We start from the raw sequence: 17,224 nt of genomic DNA, 5'->3' as shown, positions 1-17,224 counted from the left end.
CTGAGGAGGGCCGGTTTTTTTTTTTTTTTTTTTTTTTTTTTTTTTTTTTAAATCCTTTTTGCTTTTTCTAAAACAATTACTCTAAGAAGCTCAATACAGAAAGCTTCAAAGAATTGAAATTTGAGCACGTCAAGTCAAGAGCAGAACTAAGAGAGCTCTGAGACAAAAGGCAATAATCCAGTGGCTGAGAAAATTCACTAAACAACACAACTTCCCAAGAAAAGGGGGGTGTCCGCTCACAGCCACCATCCTGGTGGACAGGAAACACTCCTGCCCATCGCCAGCCCCATAGCCCAGAGCTGCCCCAGACAACCCAGTGTGACGGAAGTGCTTCAAATAACAGACACACACCACAAAACTGGGCGTGGACATTAGCCTTCCCTGCAACCTCAGCTGAATGTCCCAGAGCTGGGAAGGGGGAGCAGTGTGAATTAACAGAGCCCCATTCAGCCATCATTTGAGCAGACTGAGAGCCTCCCAACACAGCCCAGCAGCCCAGAACTGCCCTGGGGGGACGGCACTCACCTGTGGCATAGCACAGTCATCCCTCAACAGAGGACCCGGGGTGCACGGCCTGGAAGAGGGGCCCACTTGCAAGTCTCAGGAGCCATACGCCAATACCAAAGACTTGTGGGTCAGTGGCAGAGACAAACTGTGGCAGGACTGAACTGAAGGATTAGACTATTGCAGTAGCTTTAAAACTCTAGGATCATCAGGGAGATTTGATTGTTAGGGCCACCCCCCCTCCCCGACTGCCCAGAAACACGCCCCACATACAGGGCAGGCAACACCAACTACACACGCAAGCTTGGGACACCAATTGGGCCCCACAAGACTCACTCCCCCACTCACCAAAAAGGCTAAGCAGGGGAGATCTGGCTTGTGGAGAACAGGTGGCTCGTGGACGCCACCTGCTGGTTAGTTAGAGAAAGTGTACTCCACGAAGCTGTAGATCTGATAAATTAGAGATAAGGACTTCAACTGGTCTACAAACCCTAAAAGAACCCTATCAAGGTCAGCAAATGCCACGAGGCCAAAAACAACAGAAAATTATAAAGCATATGAAAAAACCAGACAATATGGATAACCCAAGCCCAAGCACCCAAATCAAAAGACCAGAAGAGACACACCTAGAGCAGCTACTCAAAGAACTAAAGATGAACAATGAGACCCTAGTACGGGATATGAAGGAAATCAAGAAGACCCTAGAAGAGCATAAAGAAGACATTGCAAGACTAAATAAAAAAATGGATGATCTTATGGAAATTAAAGAAACTGTTCACCAAATTAAAAAGATTCTGGACACTCATAGTACAAGACTAGAGGAAGTTGAACAACGAATCAGTGACCTGGAAGATGACAGAATGGAAAATGAAAACATAAAAGAAAGAATGGGGAAAAAAATTGAAAAACTCGAAATGGACCTCAGGGATATGATAGATAATATGAAACGTCCGAATATAAGACTCATTGGTGTCCCAGAAGGGGAAGAAAAGGGTAAAGGTCTAGGAAGAGTATTCAAAGAAATTGTTGGGGAAAACTTCCCAAATCTTCTAAACAACATAAATACACAAATCATAAATGCTCAGCGAACTCCAAATAGAATAAATCCAAAAAAACCCACTCCGAGACATATACTGATCACACTGTCAAACATAGAAGAGAAGGAGCAAGTTCTGAAAGCAGCAAGAGAAAAGCAATTCACCACATACAAAGGAAACAGCATAAGACTAAGTAGTGACTACTCAGCAGCCACCATGGAGGCGAGAAGGCAGTGGCACGATATATTTAAAATTCTGAGTGAGAGGAATTTCCAGCCAAGAATACTTTATCCAGCAAAGCTCTCCTTCAAATTTGAGGGAGAGCTTAAATTTTTCACAGACAAAGAAATGCTGAGAGAATTTGCTAACAAGAGACCTGCCCTACTGGAGATACTAAAGGGAGCCCTACAGACAGAGAAACAAAGACAGGACAGAGAGACTTGGAGAAAGGTTCAGTACTAAAGAGATTCGGTATGGGTACAATAAAGGATATTAATAGAGAGAGGGAAAAATATGGCAAACATAATCCAAAGGATAAGATGGCCGATTCAAGAAATGCCTTCACGGTTTTAACGTTGAATGTAAATGGATTAAACTCCCCAATTAAAAGATATAGATTCGCAGAATGGATCAAAAAAATGAACCATCAATATGTTGCATACAAGAGACTCATCTTAGACACAGGGACACAAAGAAACTGAAAGTGAAAGGATGGAAAAAAATATTTCATGCAAGCTACAGCCAAAAGAAAGCAGGTGTAGCAATATTAATCTCAGATAAACTAGACTTCAAATGCAGGGATGTTTTGAGAGACAAAGAAGGCCACTACATACTAATAAAAGGGGCAATTCAGCAAGAAGAAATAACAATCGTAAATGTCTATGCACCCAATCAAGGTGCCACAAAATACATGAGAGAAACATTGGCAAAACTAAAGGAAGCAATTGATGTTTCCACAATAATTGTGGGAGACTTCAACACATCACTCTCTCCTATAGATAGATCAACCAGACAGAAGACCAATAAGGAAATTGAAAACCTAAACAATCTGATAAATGAATTAGATTTAACAGACATCTACAGGACATTACATCCCAAATCAACAGGATACACATACTTTTCTAGTGCTCACGGAACTTTCTCCAGAATAGATCATATGCTGGGACATAAAACAAGCCTCAATAAATTTAAAAAGATTGAAATTATTCAAAGCACATTCTCTGACCACAATGGAATACAATTAGAAGTCAATAACCATCAGAGACTTAGAAAATTCACAAATACCTGGAGGTTAAACAACACACTCCTAAACAGTCAGTGGGTTAAAGAAGAAATAGCAAGAGAAATTGCTAAATATATAGAGACGAATGAAAATGAGAACACAACATACCAAAACCTATGGGATGCAGCAAAAGCAGTGCTAAGGGGGAAATTTATAGGACTAAACGCATATATTAAAAAGGAAGAAAGAGCCAAAATCAAAGAACTAATGGATCAACTGAAGAAGCTAGAAAATGAACAGCAAACCAATCCTAAACCAAGTAGAAGAAAAGAAATAACAAGGATTAAAGCAGAAATAAATGACATAGAGAACAAAAAAACAATAGAAAGGATAAATATCACCAAAAGTTGGTTCTTTGAGAAGATCAACAAGATTGACAAGCCCCTAGCTAGACTGACAAAATCAAAAAGAGAGAAGACCCATATAAACAAAATAATGAATGAAAAAGGTGACATAACTGCAGATCCTGAAGAAATTAAAAAAATTATAAGAGGATATTATGAACAACTGTATGGCAACAAACTGGATAATGTAGAAGAAATGGACAATTTCCTGGAAACATATGAACAACCTAGACTGACCAGAGAAGAAATAGAAGACCTCAACCAACCCATCACAAGCAAAGAGATCCAATCAGTCATCAAAAATCTTCCCACAAATAAATGCCCAGGGCCAGATGGCTTCACAGGGGAATTCTACCAAACTTTCCAGAAAGAACTGACACCAATCTTACTCAAACTCTTTCAAAACATTGAAAAAAATGGAACACTACCTAACTCACTTTATGAAGCTAACATCAATCTAATACCAAAACCAGGCAAAGATGCTACAAAAAAGGAAAACTACCGGCCAATCTCCCTAATGAATATAGATGCAAAAATCCTCAACAAAATACTTGCAAATCGAATCCAAAGACACATTAAAAAAATCATACACCATGACCAAGTGGGGTTCATTCCAGGCATGCAAGGATGGTTCAACATAAGAAAAACAATCAATGTATTACAACACATTAAAAACTCGAAAGGGAAAAATCAATTGATCATCTCAATAGATGCTGAAAAAGCATTTGACAAAATCCAACATCCCTTTTTGATAAAAACACTTCAAAAGGTAGGAATTGAAGGAAACTTCCTCAACATGATAAAGAGCATATATAAAAAACCCACAGCCAGCATAGTACTCAATGGTGAGAGACTGAAAGCCTTCCCTCTAAGATCAGGAACAAGACAAGGATGCCCGCTGTCACCACTGTTATTCAACATTGTGCTGGAAGAGCTAGCCAGGGCAATCCGGCAAGACAAAGAAATAAAAGGCATCCAAATTGGAAAAGAAGAAGTAAAACTGTCATTGTTTGCAGATGATATGATCTTATATCTAGAAAACCCTGAGAAATCAACGATACACCTACTAGAGCTAATAAACAAATTTAGCAAAGTAGCGGGATACAAGATTAATGCACATAAGTCAGTAATGTTTCTATATGCTAGAAATGAACAAACTGAAGAGACACTCAAGAAAAAGATACCATTTTCAATAGCAACTAAAAAAATCAAGTACCTAGGAATAAACTTAACCAAAGATGTAAAAGACCTATACAAAGAAAACTACATAACTCTACTAAAAGAAATAGAAGGGGACCTTAAAAGATGGAAAAATATTCCATGTTCATGGATAGGAAGGCTAAATGTCATTAAGATGTCAATTCTACCCAAACTCATCTACAGATTCAATGCAATCCCAATCAAAATTCCAACAACCTACTTTGCAGACTTGGAAAAGCTAGTTATCAAATTTATTTGGAAAGGGAAGATGCCTCGAATTGCTAAAGACACTTTAAAAAAGAAAAACGAAGTGGGAGGACTTACACTCCCTGACTTTGAAGCTTATTATAAAGCCACAGTTGCCAAAACAGCATGGTACTGGCACAAAGATAGACATATAGATCAATGGAATCGAATTGAGAATTCAGAGATAGACCCTCAGATCTATGGCCGACTGATCTTTGATAAGGCCCCCAAAGTCACCGAACTGAGCCATAATGGTCTTTTCAACAAATGGGGCTGGGAGAGTTGGATATCCATATCCAAAAGAATGAAAGAGGACCCCTACCTCACCCCCTACACAAAAATTAACTCAAAATGGACCAAAGATCTCAATATAAAAGAAAGTACCATAAAACTCCTAGAAGATAATGTAGGAAAACATCTTCAAGACCTTGTATTAGGAGGCCACTTCCTAGACTTTACACCCAAAGCACAAGCAACAAAAGAGAAAATAGATAAATGGGAACTCCTCAAGCTTAGAAGTTTCTGCACCTCAAAGGAATTTCTCAAAAAGGTAAAGAGGCAGCCAACTCAATGGGAAAAAATTTTTGGAAACCATGTATCTGACAAAAGACTGATATCTTGCATATACAAAGAAATCCTACAACTCAATGACAATAGTACAGACAGCCCAATTATAAAATGGGCAAAAGATATGAAAAGACAGTTCTCTGAAGAGGAAATACAAATGGCCAAGAAACACATGAAAAAATGTTCAGCTTCACTAGCTATTAGAGAGATGCAAATTAAGACCACAATGAGATACCATCTAACACCGGTTAGAATGGCTGCCATTAAACAAACAGGAAACTACAAATGCTGGAGGGGATGTGGAGAAATTGGAACTCTTATTCATTGTTGGTGGGACTGTATAATGGTTCAGCCACTCTGGAAGTCAGTCTGGCAGTTCCTTAGAAAACTAGAGATAGAGCTACCATTCGATCCAGCGATTGCACTTCTCGGGATATACCCGGAAGATCGGAAAGCAGTGACACGAACAGATATCTGCACGCCAATGTTCATAGCAGCATTATTCACAATTGCCAAGAGATGGAAACAACCCAAATGTCCATTAACAGATGAGTGGATAAATAAAATGTGGTATATACACACGATGGAATACTACGCGGCAGTAAGAAGGAACGATCTGGTGAAACATATGACAACATGGATGAACCTTGAAGACATAATGCTGAGCGAAATAAGCCAGGCACAAAAAGAGAAATATTATATGCTACCACTAATGTGAACTTTGAAAAATGTAAAACAAATGGTTTATAATGTAGAATGTAGGGGAACTAGCAGTAGAGAGCAATTAAGGAAGGGGGAACAATAATCCAAGAAGAACAGATAAGCTATTTAACGTTCTGGGGATGCCCAGAAATGACTATGGTCTGTTAATTTCTGATGGATGTAGTAGGAACAAGTTCACTGAAATGTTGCTATAGTATGTAACTTTCTTGGGGTAAAGTAGGAACATGTTGGAAGTTAAGCAGTTATCTTAGGTTAGTTGTCTTTTTCTTACTCCCTTGCTATGGTCTCTTTGAAATGTTCTTTTATTGTATGTTTGTTTTCTTTTTAACTTTTTTTTTCATACAGTTGATTTGAAAAAAGAAGGGAAAGTTAAAAAAAAAAAAAAAAAAAGAAAAAAGACAAACAAGGAAAAAAAAAAAAGATGTAGTGCCCCCTTGAGGAGCCTGTGGAGAATGCAGGGGTATTCGCCTACCCCACCTCCATGGTTGCTAACATGACCACAGACATAGGGGACTGGTGGTTTGATGGGTTGAGCCCTCTACCATAAGTTTTACCCTTGGGAAGACGGTTGCTGCAAAGGAGAGGCTAGGCCTCCCTGTATTTGTGCCTAAGAGTCTCCTCCTGAATGCCTCTTTGTTGCTCAGATGTGGCCCTCTCTCTCTGGCTAAGCCAACTTGAAAGGTGAAATCACTGCCCTCCCCCCTACGTGGGATCAGACACCCAGGGAAGTGAATCTCCCTGGCAACGTGGAATATGACTCCCGGGGAGGAATGTAGACCCGGCATCGTGGGATGGAGAACATCTTCTTGACCAAAAGGGGGATGTGAAAGGAAATGAAATAAGCTTCAGTGGCAGAGAGATTCCAAAAGGAGCCGAGAGATCACTCTGGTGGGCACTCTTACGCACACTTTAGACAACCTTTTTTAGGTTCTAAAGAATTGGGGTAGCTGGTGGTGGATACCTGAAACTATTAAACTACAACCCAGAACCCATGAATCTCGAAGACAGTTGTATAAAAATGTAGCTTATGAGGGGTGACAGTGGGATTGGGAATGCCATAAGGACCAAACTCCACTTTGTCTAGTTTATGGATCGATGTGTAGAAAAGTAGGGGAAGCAAACAAACAGACAAAGGTACCTAGTGTTCTTTTTTACTTCAATTGCTCTTTTTTCACTCTAATTATTATTCTTGTTATTTTTGTGTGTGTGCTAATGAAGGTGTCAGGGATTGATTTAGGTGATGAATGTACAACTATGTAATGGTACTGTAAACAATCGAAAGTACAATTTGTTTTGTATGACTGCGTGGTATGTGAATATATCTCAATAAAATGATGATTAAAAAAAAAAAAAAAAAAGCTTAGGAAAGATATGGCAAAGAGATGAACCATATAATGAAAACACTGGGCATACAGGAGGTAGAAATCAACAGTTCAAAAAACAACTGGCAGAATCTATGGAAATGAAAGGAACAACAAAAGAGATGAAAGACACAATGGAGACATACAACAGCAGATCTCAAGAGGCAGAAGAAAACACTCAGGAACTGCAGAACAAGACACCTGAAAGCCTATACACAAAAGAACAGATAGAAAAAAGAATGGAAAAATACGAGCAACATCTCTGGGAACTGAATGACGACATGAAACGCATGAATGTACATTTTATAGCTGTCCCAGAAGGAGAAGAGAAGGGAAAATGGGAAGAAGCAAGAATAGAGAAAATAATCAATGAAAATTTCCCATCTCTTATGAAAGACATAAAATTACAGATCCAAGAAGTACAGCATACCCCACAGAATAGATCTGAATAGGCCTATGCCAACTCACTTAATAATCAGATTATCAAACGTCAACGATAAAGAGAGAATCCTGAAAGCAGCAAGAGAAAAGCGATCCATCACATACAAAGGAAGCTTGATAAGACTATGTGTGGATTTCTCAGGAGAAACCATGGAGGTAAGAAGGAAGTGGGTTGATACATTTAAGATACAGAAAGAGAAAAACTGCCAACCAAGAATCCAATATCCAGCAAAACTGTCTTCAAATATGAGAAGCACTTAAAATATTCTCTGACAAACAGCCAATGACAGAGTTTGTGAACAAGATACCTGCTCTACAGGAAATACTAAAGGGAGCACTACAGACAGATCGGAAAAGACAGGAATGAGAGGTTTGGAACACAATTTTGGGTGACAGTAGCACAGCAATATAAGTACACTGAACAAAGATGACTGTGAGTATGGTTAAAAGAGAAATACAATCAATGCAAACTAGAGACTATAATGAACAGAAACTTTGTATTGTGTTTCCTTTGATGTAACAAAGGCAATATACCAACATTAAATGCATATAAGAGAGAGACATAAGGGAGGGGTATGGAACTTCTTGGCATTGGTGATGTTGTCTGACTCTTTATTCTACTTTAGTTTAATGCTATCTTTCCTTTTGTTGCTTCCTAGCTGTCATGTTTTTATTTTTCTCTCTTTTTTCTTTTTCTTTTGTCTCTCTACCTTCTTTGACTCTTCCTCCTTCTTTGTGGAAGAAATGGAGATGTCCTTATATAGATAGTGGTGATGGTGGTGAATACATAAATATGTGACTATACAGGGAACCATCGATTGTTTACTTAGGATGGAATGTAAGTTATGTGAACAAAACCATCTTAAAAAAATGGGTTGATGAAGAAACCTTGAGGGCACTATATGGAGTGAAGTAAGACAGACACATAAGGAAAAATAATGCAGGGTCTCACTGATATGAACTAATTACAATATGTAAACTCATAGACATGAAATATAAGTTACCAGGATACAGAAAGAGACTGAAAAATGAGGAGCGGTTGCTTATTATGAGCAGAATGTTCAACTATGGTGAACTTAAACATTTGGAAATGGACAGAGGTGATGGTAGCATGTTGTGAGAATAACTAACAGTGCTGAATGGTCTGTGAATGTAGTGAAAAGGGGAAGCTCATAGTCACATATGTCACCAGAAGGAAAGGTGGAGGTTAAAAGATGGGAATGTATAAAACTGTGAAACTTGTGGTGGACAATGTCTGTGATTAAGTGTACAAATATTAGAAATCTCTTTCATGAACTAGAACAAACATATGGCACTATAACTAGAAGTTAATAATAGAGGGGCAGATAGGAAAAAAATATACCTATTGCAAACTATATACTACAGTTAGTAGTATTTTAACATTCTTTCATGAACAATTACAAATATACTATATCAATACTATGAATCAATAATGGAGGGGGAGTGGTTAGGGGTATGGGAGGATTTGAGTTTCCTTTTTTTTTTTGTCTTTTATTTCTTTTCTGGAGTAATGAAAATGTTCTAAAAATTGATAAAAAGAAAATTAATTGTGGTGATGGATGCACAGCTGTATAATGGTACCGTGAGCAACTGATTGTACACTTTGGATCTTTGGGTAATTGTATGGTATGTGAACAATCTCAATAAAAAAATATTTTTTAATTCTGAATTCACATTAATTCGTAATGGCCTTTCTCCCAATTCTGAAAAATGAAATATTATTTAAATCAGAATATGTAATATAATGCCAAATTACATAAAATGCAGTTTTACCTACATTGTAGGTCAACATTACAAAACATATGAAAGATTAAATTATATCACCGGGGGATGTGGCAAAATAATCATTAAGAATATAGAGAGAATTTACCAAATATACCAAAACTAACACTTGTATTCATTAAACATCTGACAATTTTTATACTAATTCAAATATATTTTCTCACCTGTAGTTTCATTTCCTCTAAGTCCTTAGTTTTCTCTACTAATTCCCCTCTTAGCTCTTCAAACAGCAGCTGAAATTTTTCTTGGTAAGTTTGCTTTTCATTTAACAATCGCTTGAGTTCATTTTGTGACTTTATATACTCATTCTGCAACCTGATTTCAAATAAAAAGAATTCAGTTTTAGGTTTATTCTTTGCTTTGTAATTGTATTACTTTATGACAAGTTAACAAACATACAGAAGAAAAAGATCAATATACATTCCATTAAACTGGCAAATTTCTTTATCGAGTTTCATTTCATTATTAACATTGTAGATTCTGAATGCAGCTTTATTTCAAGAGGAGGGGAAACAAATTTAGCTCACCTACATACATTTAATCAGATATATCTTGCTACTTTCAAAACAAAAACTTTATAAAATTCACAATCTACTTGATACATGCTTAGTTTTGTGTAAAGGAATTTTAAAGCAAAACTTTTACTATATTAGAAAGTTTTAAATACATATACCACAAAAAAAAATTTTTTTACTGTATGTTCCCAAGTGCACACTGGGCCAAAGTAGTTCCAATTTGGAACTCCTTACAAACCCACCCTCTCCACCTCTAAATTTAAGTAATTTACCTTGTGTGCTCAGCTTTCAGAGTCTGATAATTAGTTTTATGATGTTCACATCGTAACCTTTCATCAATTAACATTTTTTGGAACTCAGATTGAGAATTTGTCAGCTCACTGTCTCCACCAGGAGGAAAAATGTTGGGAAAAGCGTCCATATTGGTAAGTGAGCTGAAAACCATGTAAAAATAAGTTCTGTCTTCCCTTTTAGTTTTCTTTCCAAGAGTATTTTCCACTGCCTTCTTGTTCAGACAGAATCTCAGGAAGCTAAATTATACCTGGACAGAGAAATACACTCAGTTAGTGATCAATAAGCCTAAGTTTCCTTCCGTGTTATATATTTTAATCACTTATTACTCTCATTATTATTTCTACAACAAAACCCAGTTTTCAGATTCTCAGCTGTTCATAAAACAAAACGCAAGAATTAACACTGAATCATACCTTAAACCATTTTTCTTTACTTCCATGCAAATGTTATGGGACCATCAAAGTTACAAGACCATCAAGGTCACATCTTCAAGAATTAAACCTAACTAAAAGTACCTATTTTTCCTATTTAGGTACTCCAGGATTCACAAGCACAGGGTTATGTTTCTTCAGACTACTTGGGTAAACTTCAAGGGTGGATCCTGAAACAACATCCATAATTAAGAAATCAGGAGAAAAGTCATTTCGAACTTAATATGTGGCTGAGGAATATCAAAGTCATCACAAAGATTTAGCTGCAACTAATGTTACAAAGGGTCTTTCATTTGACATAAGGTGAAATGTACTCAAGATGTAGATTCAGATGAAAAATCGGTCAACATATAATAATGATCACCTTCTATGTGTCATGCACTGTGCTAAAAAAACTAAATCTCCTCAGTTATCCTCTATAGCCCTAACACAGTATTATGAAAGTAACTCAATGTTTTGCTGTATCTATAAGTCAAAAAGATGAAAAGGTTCTTACTGTAAAAAAATTAAGATGAAAAATTTTAATTAAAATAGTTGTATTCCATTTAACTTCATTAATTTTTCCCTAGGTCATTATATGTTATTTTTTCCTTAGTCAGGGTTATCATGAATTACCTTTTCTTACTACAAGAAAGGACCTTCATACTTCAATTAGAGATATGAACAAAATGGACTTGGTTAGGACTGAAGTAAATCAGACTAAAGGGTAAAGGATGATAGTGACTGTTGTAAAACTTCAACTTCTGTGTGAGACCAAAGGTAGAGATGTTTATTTGGTAGAAAATCTTTATTTTCTGCAGTACACTATATAATTTAACTTGCACGGTCAGTTTATTCAAACACCATAATTACATGGAACGTTGAATAGGGTGTGAGATCTGGTTGGTTTGTACAGGTTAACATGAAGCCCTGATACATCCCACAGTAATTTGGGCAGAGAATAAAAATGTATTTGCAAAGCCCCCTTGAGGGACTGGGGAAAATTTTAGAAATATTAAACTTCCCACCTGAGGAAATCCTGATATTCTCGCAAGCATTGGGGACTACCAGTTCAGTAGGCTGAGACCTCGATCTTGGGGCTTGCCCTAATGAAGCTTGTTACTGCAAAGGAGAGGCTAAGCCTACTTATTATTGTGCCTAAGAGTCACCCCCAGAGAACCTCTTTGTTGCTCAGATGTGGCCTCTCTCTCTAAGCCAACTTGGCAAGTGGACTTGCTGCCCTCCCCCCTACATGGGACATGACTCCCAGGGGTGCAATTCTCCCTGGCAAAGTGGAATGTGAGTCCCAGCAATGAGTCTGGACCCAGCATTGTGGGATTGAGAAAGCCTTCTTGACCAAAAGGGGGAAGGGAAATGAAATAAAGTAGTTTCAGGGGCTCAGAGATTTCAAATGGAGTTGAAAGGTCATTCTGGAGGGTTATTCTTATGCATTATAGATATCCCTTTTTAGTTTTTAGTGTATTGGAATAGCTAGAAAGAAATACCTGAAACTTGATTCTTGAAGACGAGTATAAAAGTATATAACTTGTACAGTATGTCCATGTGATTGTGAAAACCTTGTGGCTCACACTCCCTTTATGCAGTGTATGGACAGATGAGTATAAACATGGGGACAAAAAAGTAAGTGAATAATAGGGGGTATGGAGGAGATGGGCTGTTTTGGGTGTTCTTTTTTTAAATTTTATTCTTATTTTAATTTTAATTCTTTTTTGTGTGAGTAATGAAAATGCTCAAAAATTGATTGTGGTGATGAATGCACAACTATATGATGATACTGTGAACAACTGATTGTACACTTTGGATGATTGTAAGGTATATGACTATATCTCAATAAAATTGTAGGGGGAAAAAAAACCACACACACACACACAAAAAGAAAGGATCATTACTCTGTCTATTTAAACTAATTATTAAATTACTCAGTCCAGTCTGAAATATACCATTTCTGATAAATTAGTGTGATGTCTGTATATTACATACGAAGACCTTTAAACTAAAATTGGAGTTGGTTTCCTATCAAATTATATTTTAATGGGGAGGGAGAGAAGTCTTCAAGAACACTTTACTCCTTGCTCTTATGTTAAACATGCATTAAGATTTCAAACATAGAGTGTACTTTTTGTAGAAGTTGCCAAAAGATTATCCTGTCTAGAAAATACATTTGCCACAGAATTAATGAACTGGATCATAAAACAGGCATGTAATGTTGATTCTGCTTATTGGCCCAAAGTAATTTTTAAGAGCTAGAAAAATAAAATGAACATATTTTATTACTTTTTAATAATACCATCTAAGAGTGTTATAGGGTTTTAACTTCAATTAACCAAAAAAGCCTAAACTACATTAGAAAATTCAAGAACTACCCTTTTGTCCCACTGCTAGTGAAAGAAAGACTTCCAAGTTAAAATGGATACATTCATACTTTTTTTATTCTAGTAGACAGTAAATTTTCCCATAGACTCTTTACATTAAAATGGGAATTAAGACCCTATAGAAATGATACTGACTAATAATTGAACATTTTTGGAAAATGAACTAAAAATGCTACACCTCTTTCCTATTGTCATTAAAACATACTAGAAGTATTTTTAAGGACTTCATCATTTTCAGGATATCCCTTTCCCAATCACCACCACCACTACCTTATCTCCAATTGTAGTTCTATGCACACATATGTATATAACCCAACTTTCTATTCCTACACCAAGAGTAGTTTTTATTATTTTTTTAACTTCATTTATCAAAAATTTAAAAAACAAACATTTCAAACAGAAAACTACATTTCAAACAAAACCAAAACAGAGGAATAAGTAAAACAAACAACCTAAAATAACTACTTTGCCTCCAACACGTTCCTACCTTACCCCAAGAAAATTAACAAACCATAGTCGTTCCTGAGCATTCCCATAACATTAAGATTACCCTCCAAGAGTAGTTCTACCATTCAAAGAAGATATCTGCACTTTCATCTCCTTTTTACATGTAAATTTTAGTGACTAATAAAGCTAGACTACACTATTGCACTTCACCAGTAGGTACCACACCCAAACACATGCTATACTCTCCCCTAAAAAAAATAAACCAACATATTGTTAATTTATGCACACACACATCAATGCTATCTTTCTGGAAACTATCTGTATCAAAATGATAAATCTGCTTACCCTCTAACCCAATTCTAAGAATTTACTCTAGGAAAATAGCTGAAGTAGTGCCCAAAGATAATTACACAAAATATTTATTGCAACATTGCTTTTAACAATAGAAAATAAAATATCAGAAATAATCTAACCTTCCATAAATAAAGGTACACCTATGCTATGCATTAAAGTAGATGTTAGGTCTACTCCAACTGAAATGGGAAGATTTATTAGCAATAAATTCACAGCACAATGAACTAGAGTATGAATAAAGTATATATATATATACACACAAGTGTACATACACATTAAAAATCAAATGATATATACCAAGCTTATAATAGCAGTAATTTCTGGGGAAGTCGTAATAGGGCAACTCTCCCCCAGGACAACGTGGACCTTGGACTTTCAACATTTTATTAATTTTTTTTTTTAAATTACTACTCAAAAATTTTCAGATACTAAAATTAGCAAATGCCTGAGACCATCTCATTCTCATCTTCTAGAAACATATCTGCAATTGTCCAATGAACATTTACTTCTATAATCACCCTATATTCAAACTATCTTAAACCAAATTCACCATCCTTACTTTAAAACCACATTCACCCTCCTGACTTTCCAGTTTCTGGAAATACATAATACACCAGTATTATGCTACCATTCATCAAAACTTATAATCCCAAACCTTCTCCACTTCGCTGTTAACATCCCATACATAAACACTCAACAGTTTTCTTTTAAAATCTTTCTTCTCTCCATCCCTTTGTCCTCATTCCTACTTACCAAATAAAGTCAGACCCTTATCACCTAATAACTAGACCACTATAAGAGCTTTTTGTTATCCCTGTTTCCAAGACCCACAAAGTACAGCTAGACTAAAATTCAAAATTTTTTATTTACTTCTCACTCTCACTCAAAAACTCTTACTTAAGAGATAGAGTTAAAACCCTCTAGCACTTTGCAATCAGCCCCACAAAATCAGTCCCAACCTACCTTGCTTTGTTGAGTCTTATTTTCTACTATCTGCCAGTAAGTAGTATCCTACTCCAGCTAAAATGGTGTACTCATTACCCCCTGAACAAACATAGGCATCATGCCTTTGTTCATATAGCTTTTGTCTTTGTGAATTCTACACTAATGAAATAGACCCTAGTACGGGGGTCTATTTCTCTGATGACTGAATATGACTAGGCTTAAAAGTAGTAGGCAAATTTTAAGTTAGATATTGGAGAGACCTTCCTGATGCAAACAAAGTTATAAGTTTCTGTGCTGCATTTGTCAACACTCGTTTTGAGAACTTTCCCTCTAGGGATACTTTAGAATCACAGAAAATTTCCAGCCTAAGACGACTAACAGGATTTTTGCAAGTCTTACCAAAATCAGAATGAATTTTATACTTGCTTTTAAGTATTTTGCACAATAAACTACCTATAATATATTTAGTTCTCCAGTTTCAGTATTAATCAATAATAAATTTGGAAATATAATTATGGTATTCCTCTAAAATGGTATCAGAGTTTAAAAGGCCTTATAAACATAATTCTCTCTTTGACCTTCAAAAGTGTTTCACCATTTTATACTCAGGGTTGCAGAGAAAGAACATCTATTTTTCATACTAATTGCATAAAAGAGGCTTTCCACTGAAAATAGAAAACCACAACTAGAGTGCCTTAAACACAATGGGAAACATTATCTATCTTTCATAATAAGAAATCTGGAGATAGTCTTCTATTTCAGGTAATGGGGGACTAGGTGATTTGAATCAAACCTCCGACTGAGGACAAATTTTATAAATCAGTTTGAAGGCATCGGAAATTAGCAAGAGAGTAAATATTTTACTGTGATCAGATCAGGGGAGGATGGGGATACAGAAAGATGAAATGGTATTTAGGATCACCTTTCTCCTGGGGGCATTTGCCAGTTTCAGAGTGGATACTTGGGAAGTTGAGTGCTTTCTGACTCAGTCTCTGTATTCAAAGAGAGATTGGATCAGCAAGAAGTGCAGAAGCACTGCTAAATTCACTTCATTATGAGTAGAGACTTTTCAAAGGCTGCCTTCAAATAATCAGGGTAATTCAGAAGAAAGATATCAAACTATGACTCATTGTTTTTAAAAAAACAACCCTTCACAGGCAGAGCAAGATGGTGGAATAGAGAGGTGTGAAATTTAGTTAGTCCTCTAGAGCAACTAGCAAATAACAAGGAAAAACTAGTAAATAATCTGGAACAAATGTTGGGAGACATCCATGAATGGACACAGATCATATACCAGCCTGGAATGGGTGGAATGGCTGAGATTGTATCTCAGAATTGTAAGTAAAGCTCTACAAACCCAGAGTTAGCACCCCTCCTCCCTCGGGCATGGCAGGCTGAGCTGAAACACTTCCAGGTGGAAAAAAGACACAGGTTACAGGGGAAAATAACTCAACCAAGCTCCAACTGCAGTTTTAATTAAGAAATCTGCACTACTGAATACAAACCACAAGCACAGATAATCCCAGACACAGCAGGAAAGGAAACAGGTCCCTTCCAGCAAAGAGGGCACAGGGCTGACAGAAAAAAACAAAAACAAAAACATAAAGAAATAAAAACAGAGGCTTTTGGAGACGGCTGAGCTCAGAACACTGGAAGAAGGCTGTGTCCCAAAAAAGGGGGCACAAAGAACTGGGTAACAACACCGGTGGGCTGGTGAAACTGAGAGGCTGGAGACTGGCTCTGAAAAGGAGCTTTTGCTCATTTTCTTTTTTGTTCTCTCAATCTAAGTAGCCTTTAGAGAAAGCCTCAGGCATTTTCAATTGTCAGTGCTTTACCCAGGCAAGGGTGGAGTTAACAGAGTCAAAAAGACAAAGGAGGAATTCGAGACGATAACTACCTAGGGGGTGTATCTTTCCTAAGAAAAGGGGGGTGGGATCAACTCTAGTGGCTGCTCTCCCTCAGAGAATTCAGACCCCAAGGCCTGGGGGAAAACAAAAAAACAAACTAGAAATGACTTAAGCTTGGCTTCTGACACCCTATACTCCTGACCAGGACATGGTCTGCTGAGAGTTAAAGGGAACACATCTCTTTACACCTGTGGGGAGCTGTGAGCTGACAAGCACCAACTGCTGGGCAGGATAGCAAAAGCAGAGTCCAGAGGCCTCAGGGGAAACTCTGTCAATCTTCTAGGACTAACTATTAGGGAAACCTAATACTGAATATAGCCTCCTCCTGAGATCTGAGCCCTTCTGGTCTGGGAAAATCTGGATTGGGGTAATCAAGAAAACCAGATGGACAACAGAAAATGAAAAATCACACTAGGAAAAATGAAGATATGGCCCAGTCAGAGGAACAAAC

At 36.9% G+C, this 17,224-nt stretch overlaps 1 protein-coding gene across 5 annotated transcripts in view; it reads right to left on the bottom strand.

The window, feature by feature from the left end:
- CEP83 (centrosomal protein 83) overlaps nt 1-17,224 on the bottom strand; it is a 182,259-nt gene that overhangs the window by 108,340 nt on the left and 56,695 nt on the right. For 3 of the 5 annotated variants that reach the window (XM_037846054.1, XM_037846058.1, XM_037846057.1), the window contains exons 2-3: nt 10,296-10,564; nt 9,673-9,823 (exon numbers count right to left, since the gene is read on the bottom strand). In XM_037846054.1, coding sequence (XP_037701982.1) covers nt 9,673-9,823; nt 10,296-10,468 — 324 coding nt within the window. In that variant the 5' untranslated portion in view covers nt 10,469-10,564. Of the gene's footprint in view, nt 1-9,672; nt 9,824-10,295; nt 10,565-10,730; nt 10,862-17,224 lie in introns of those variants that run through there. The other 2 variants (XM_037846055.1, XM_037846056.1) reach the window with 2 other exon arrangements.

The sequence above is a fragment of the Choloepus didactylus genome, chromosome 8, assembly GCF_015220235.1.
Source record: "Choloepus didactylus isolate mChoDid1 chromosome 8, mChoDid1.pri, whole genome shotgun sequence".
Classification (NCBI taxonomy): domain Eukaryota; kingdom Metazoa; phylum Chordata; class Mammalia; order Pilosa; family Megalonychidae; genus Choloepus; species Choloepus didactylus.
Note: the sequence above shows the minus strand (reverse complement) of the source record. Positions and strands in the feature narration are given on the sequence as shown.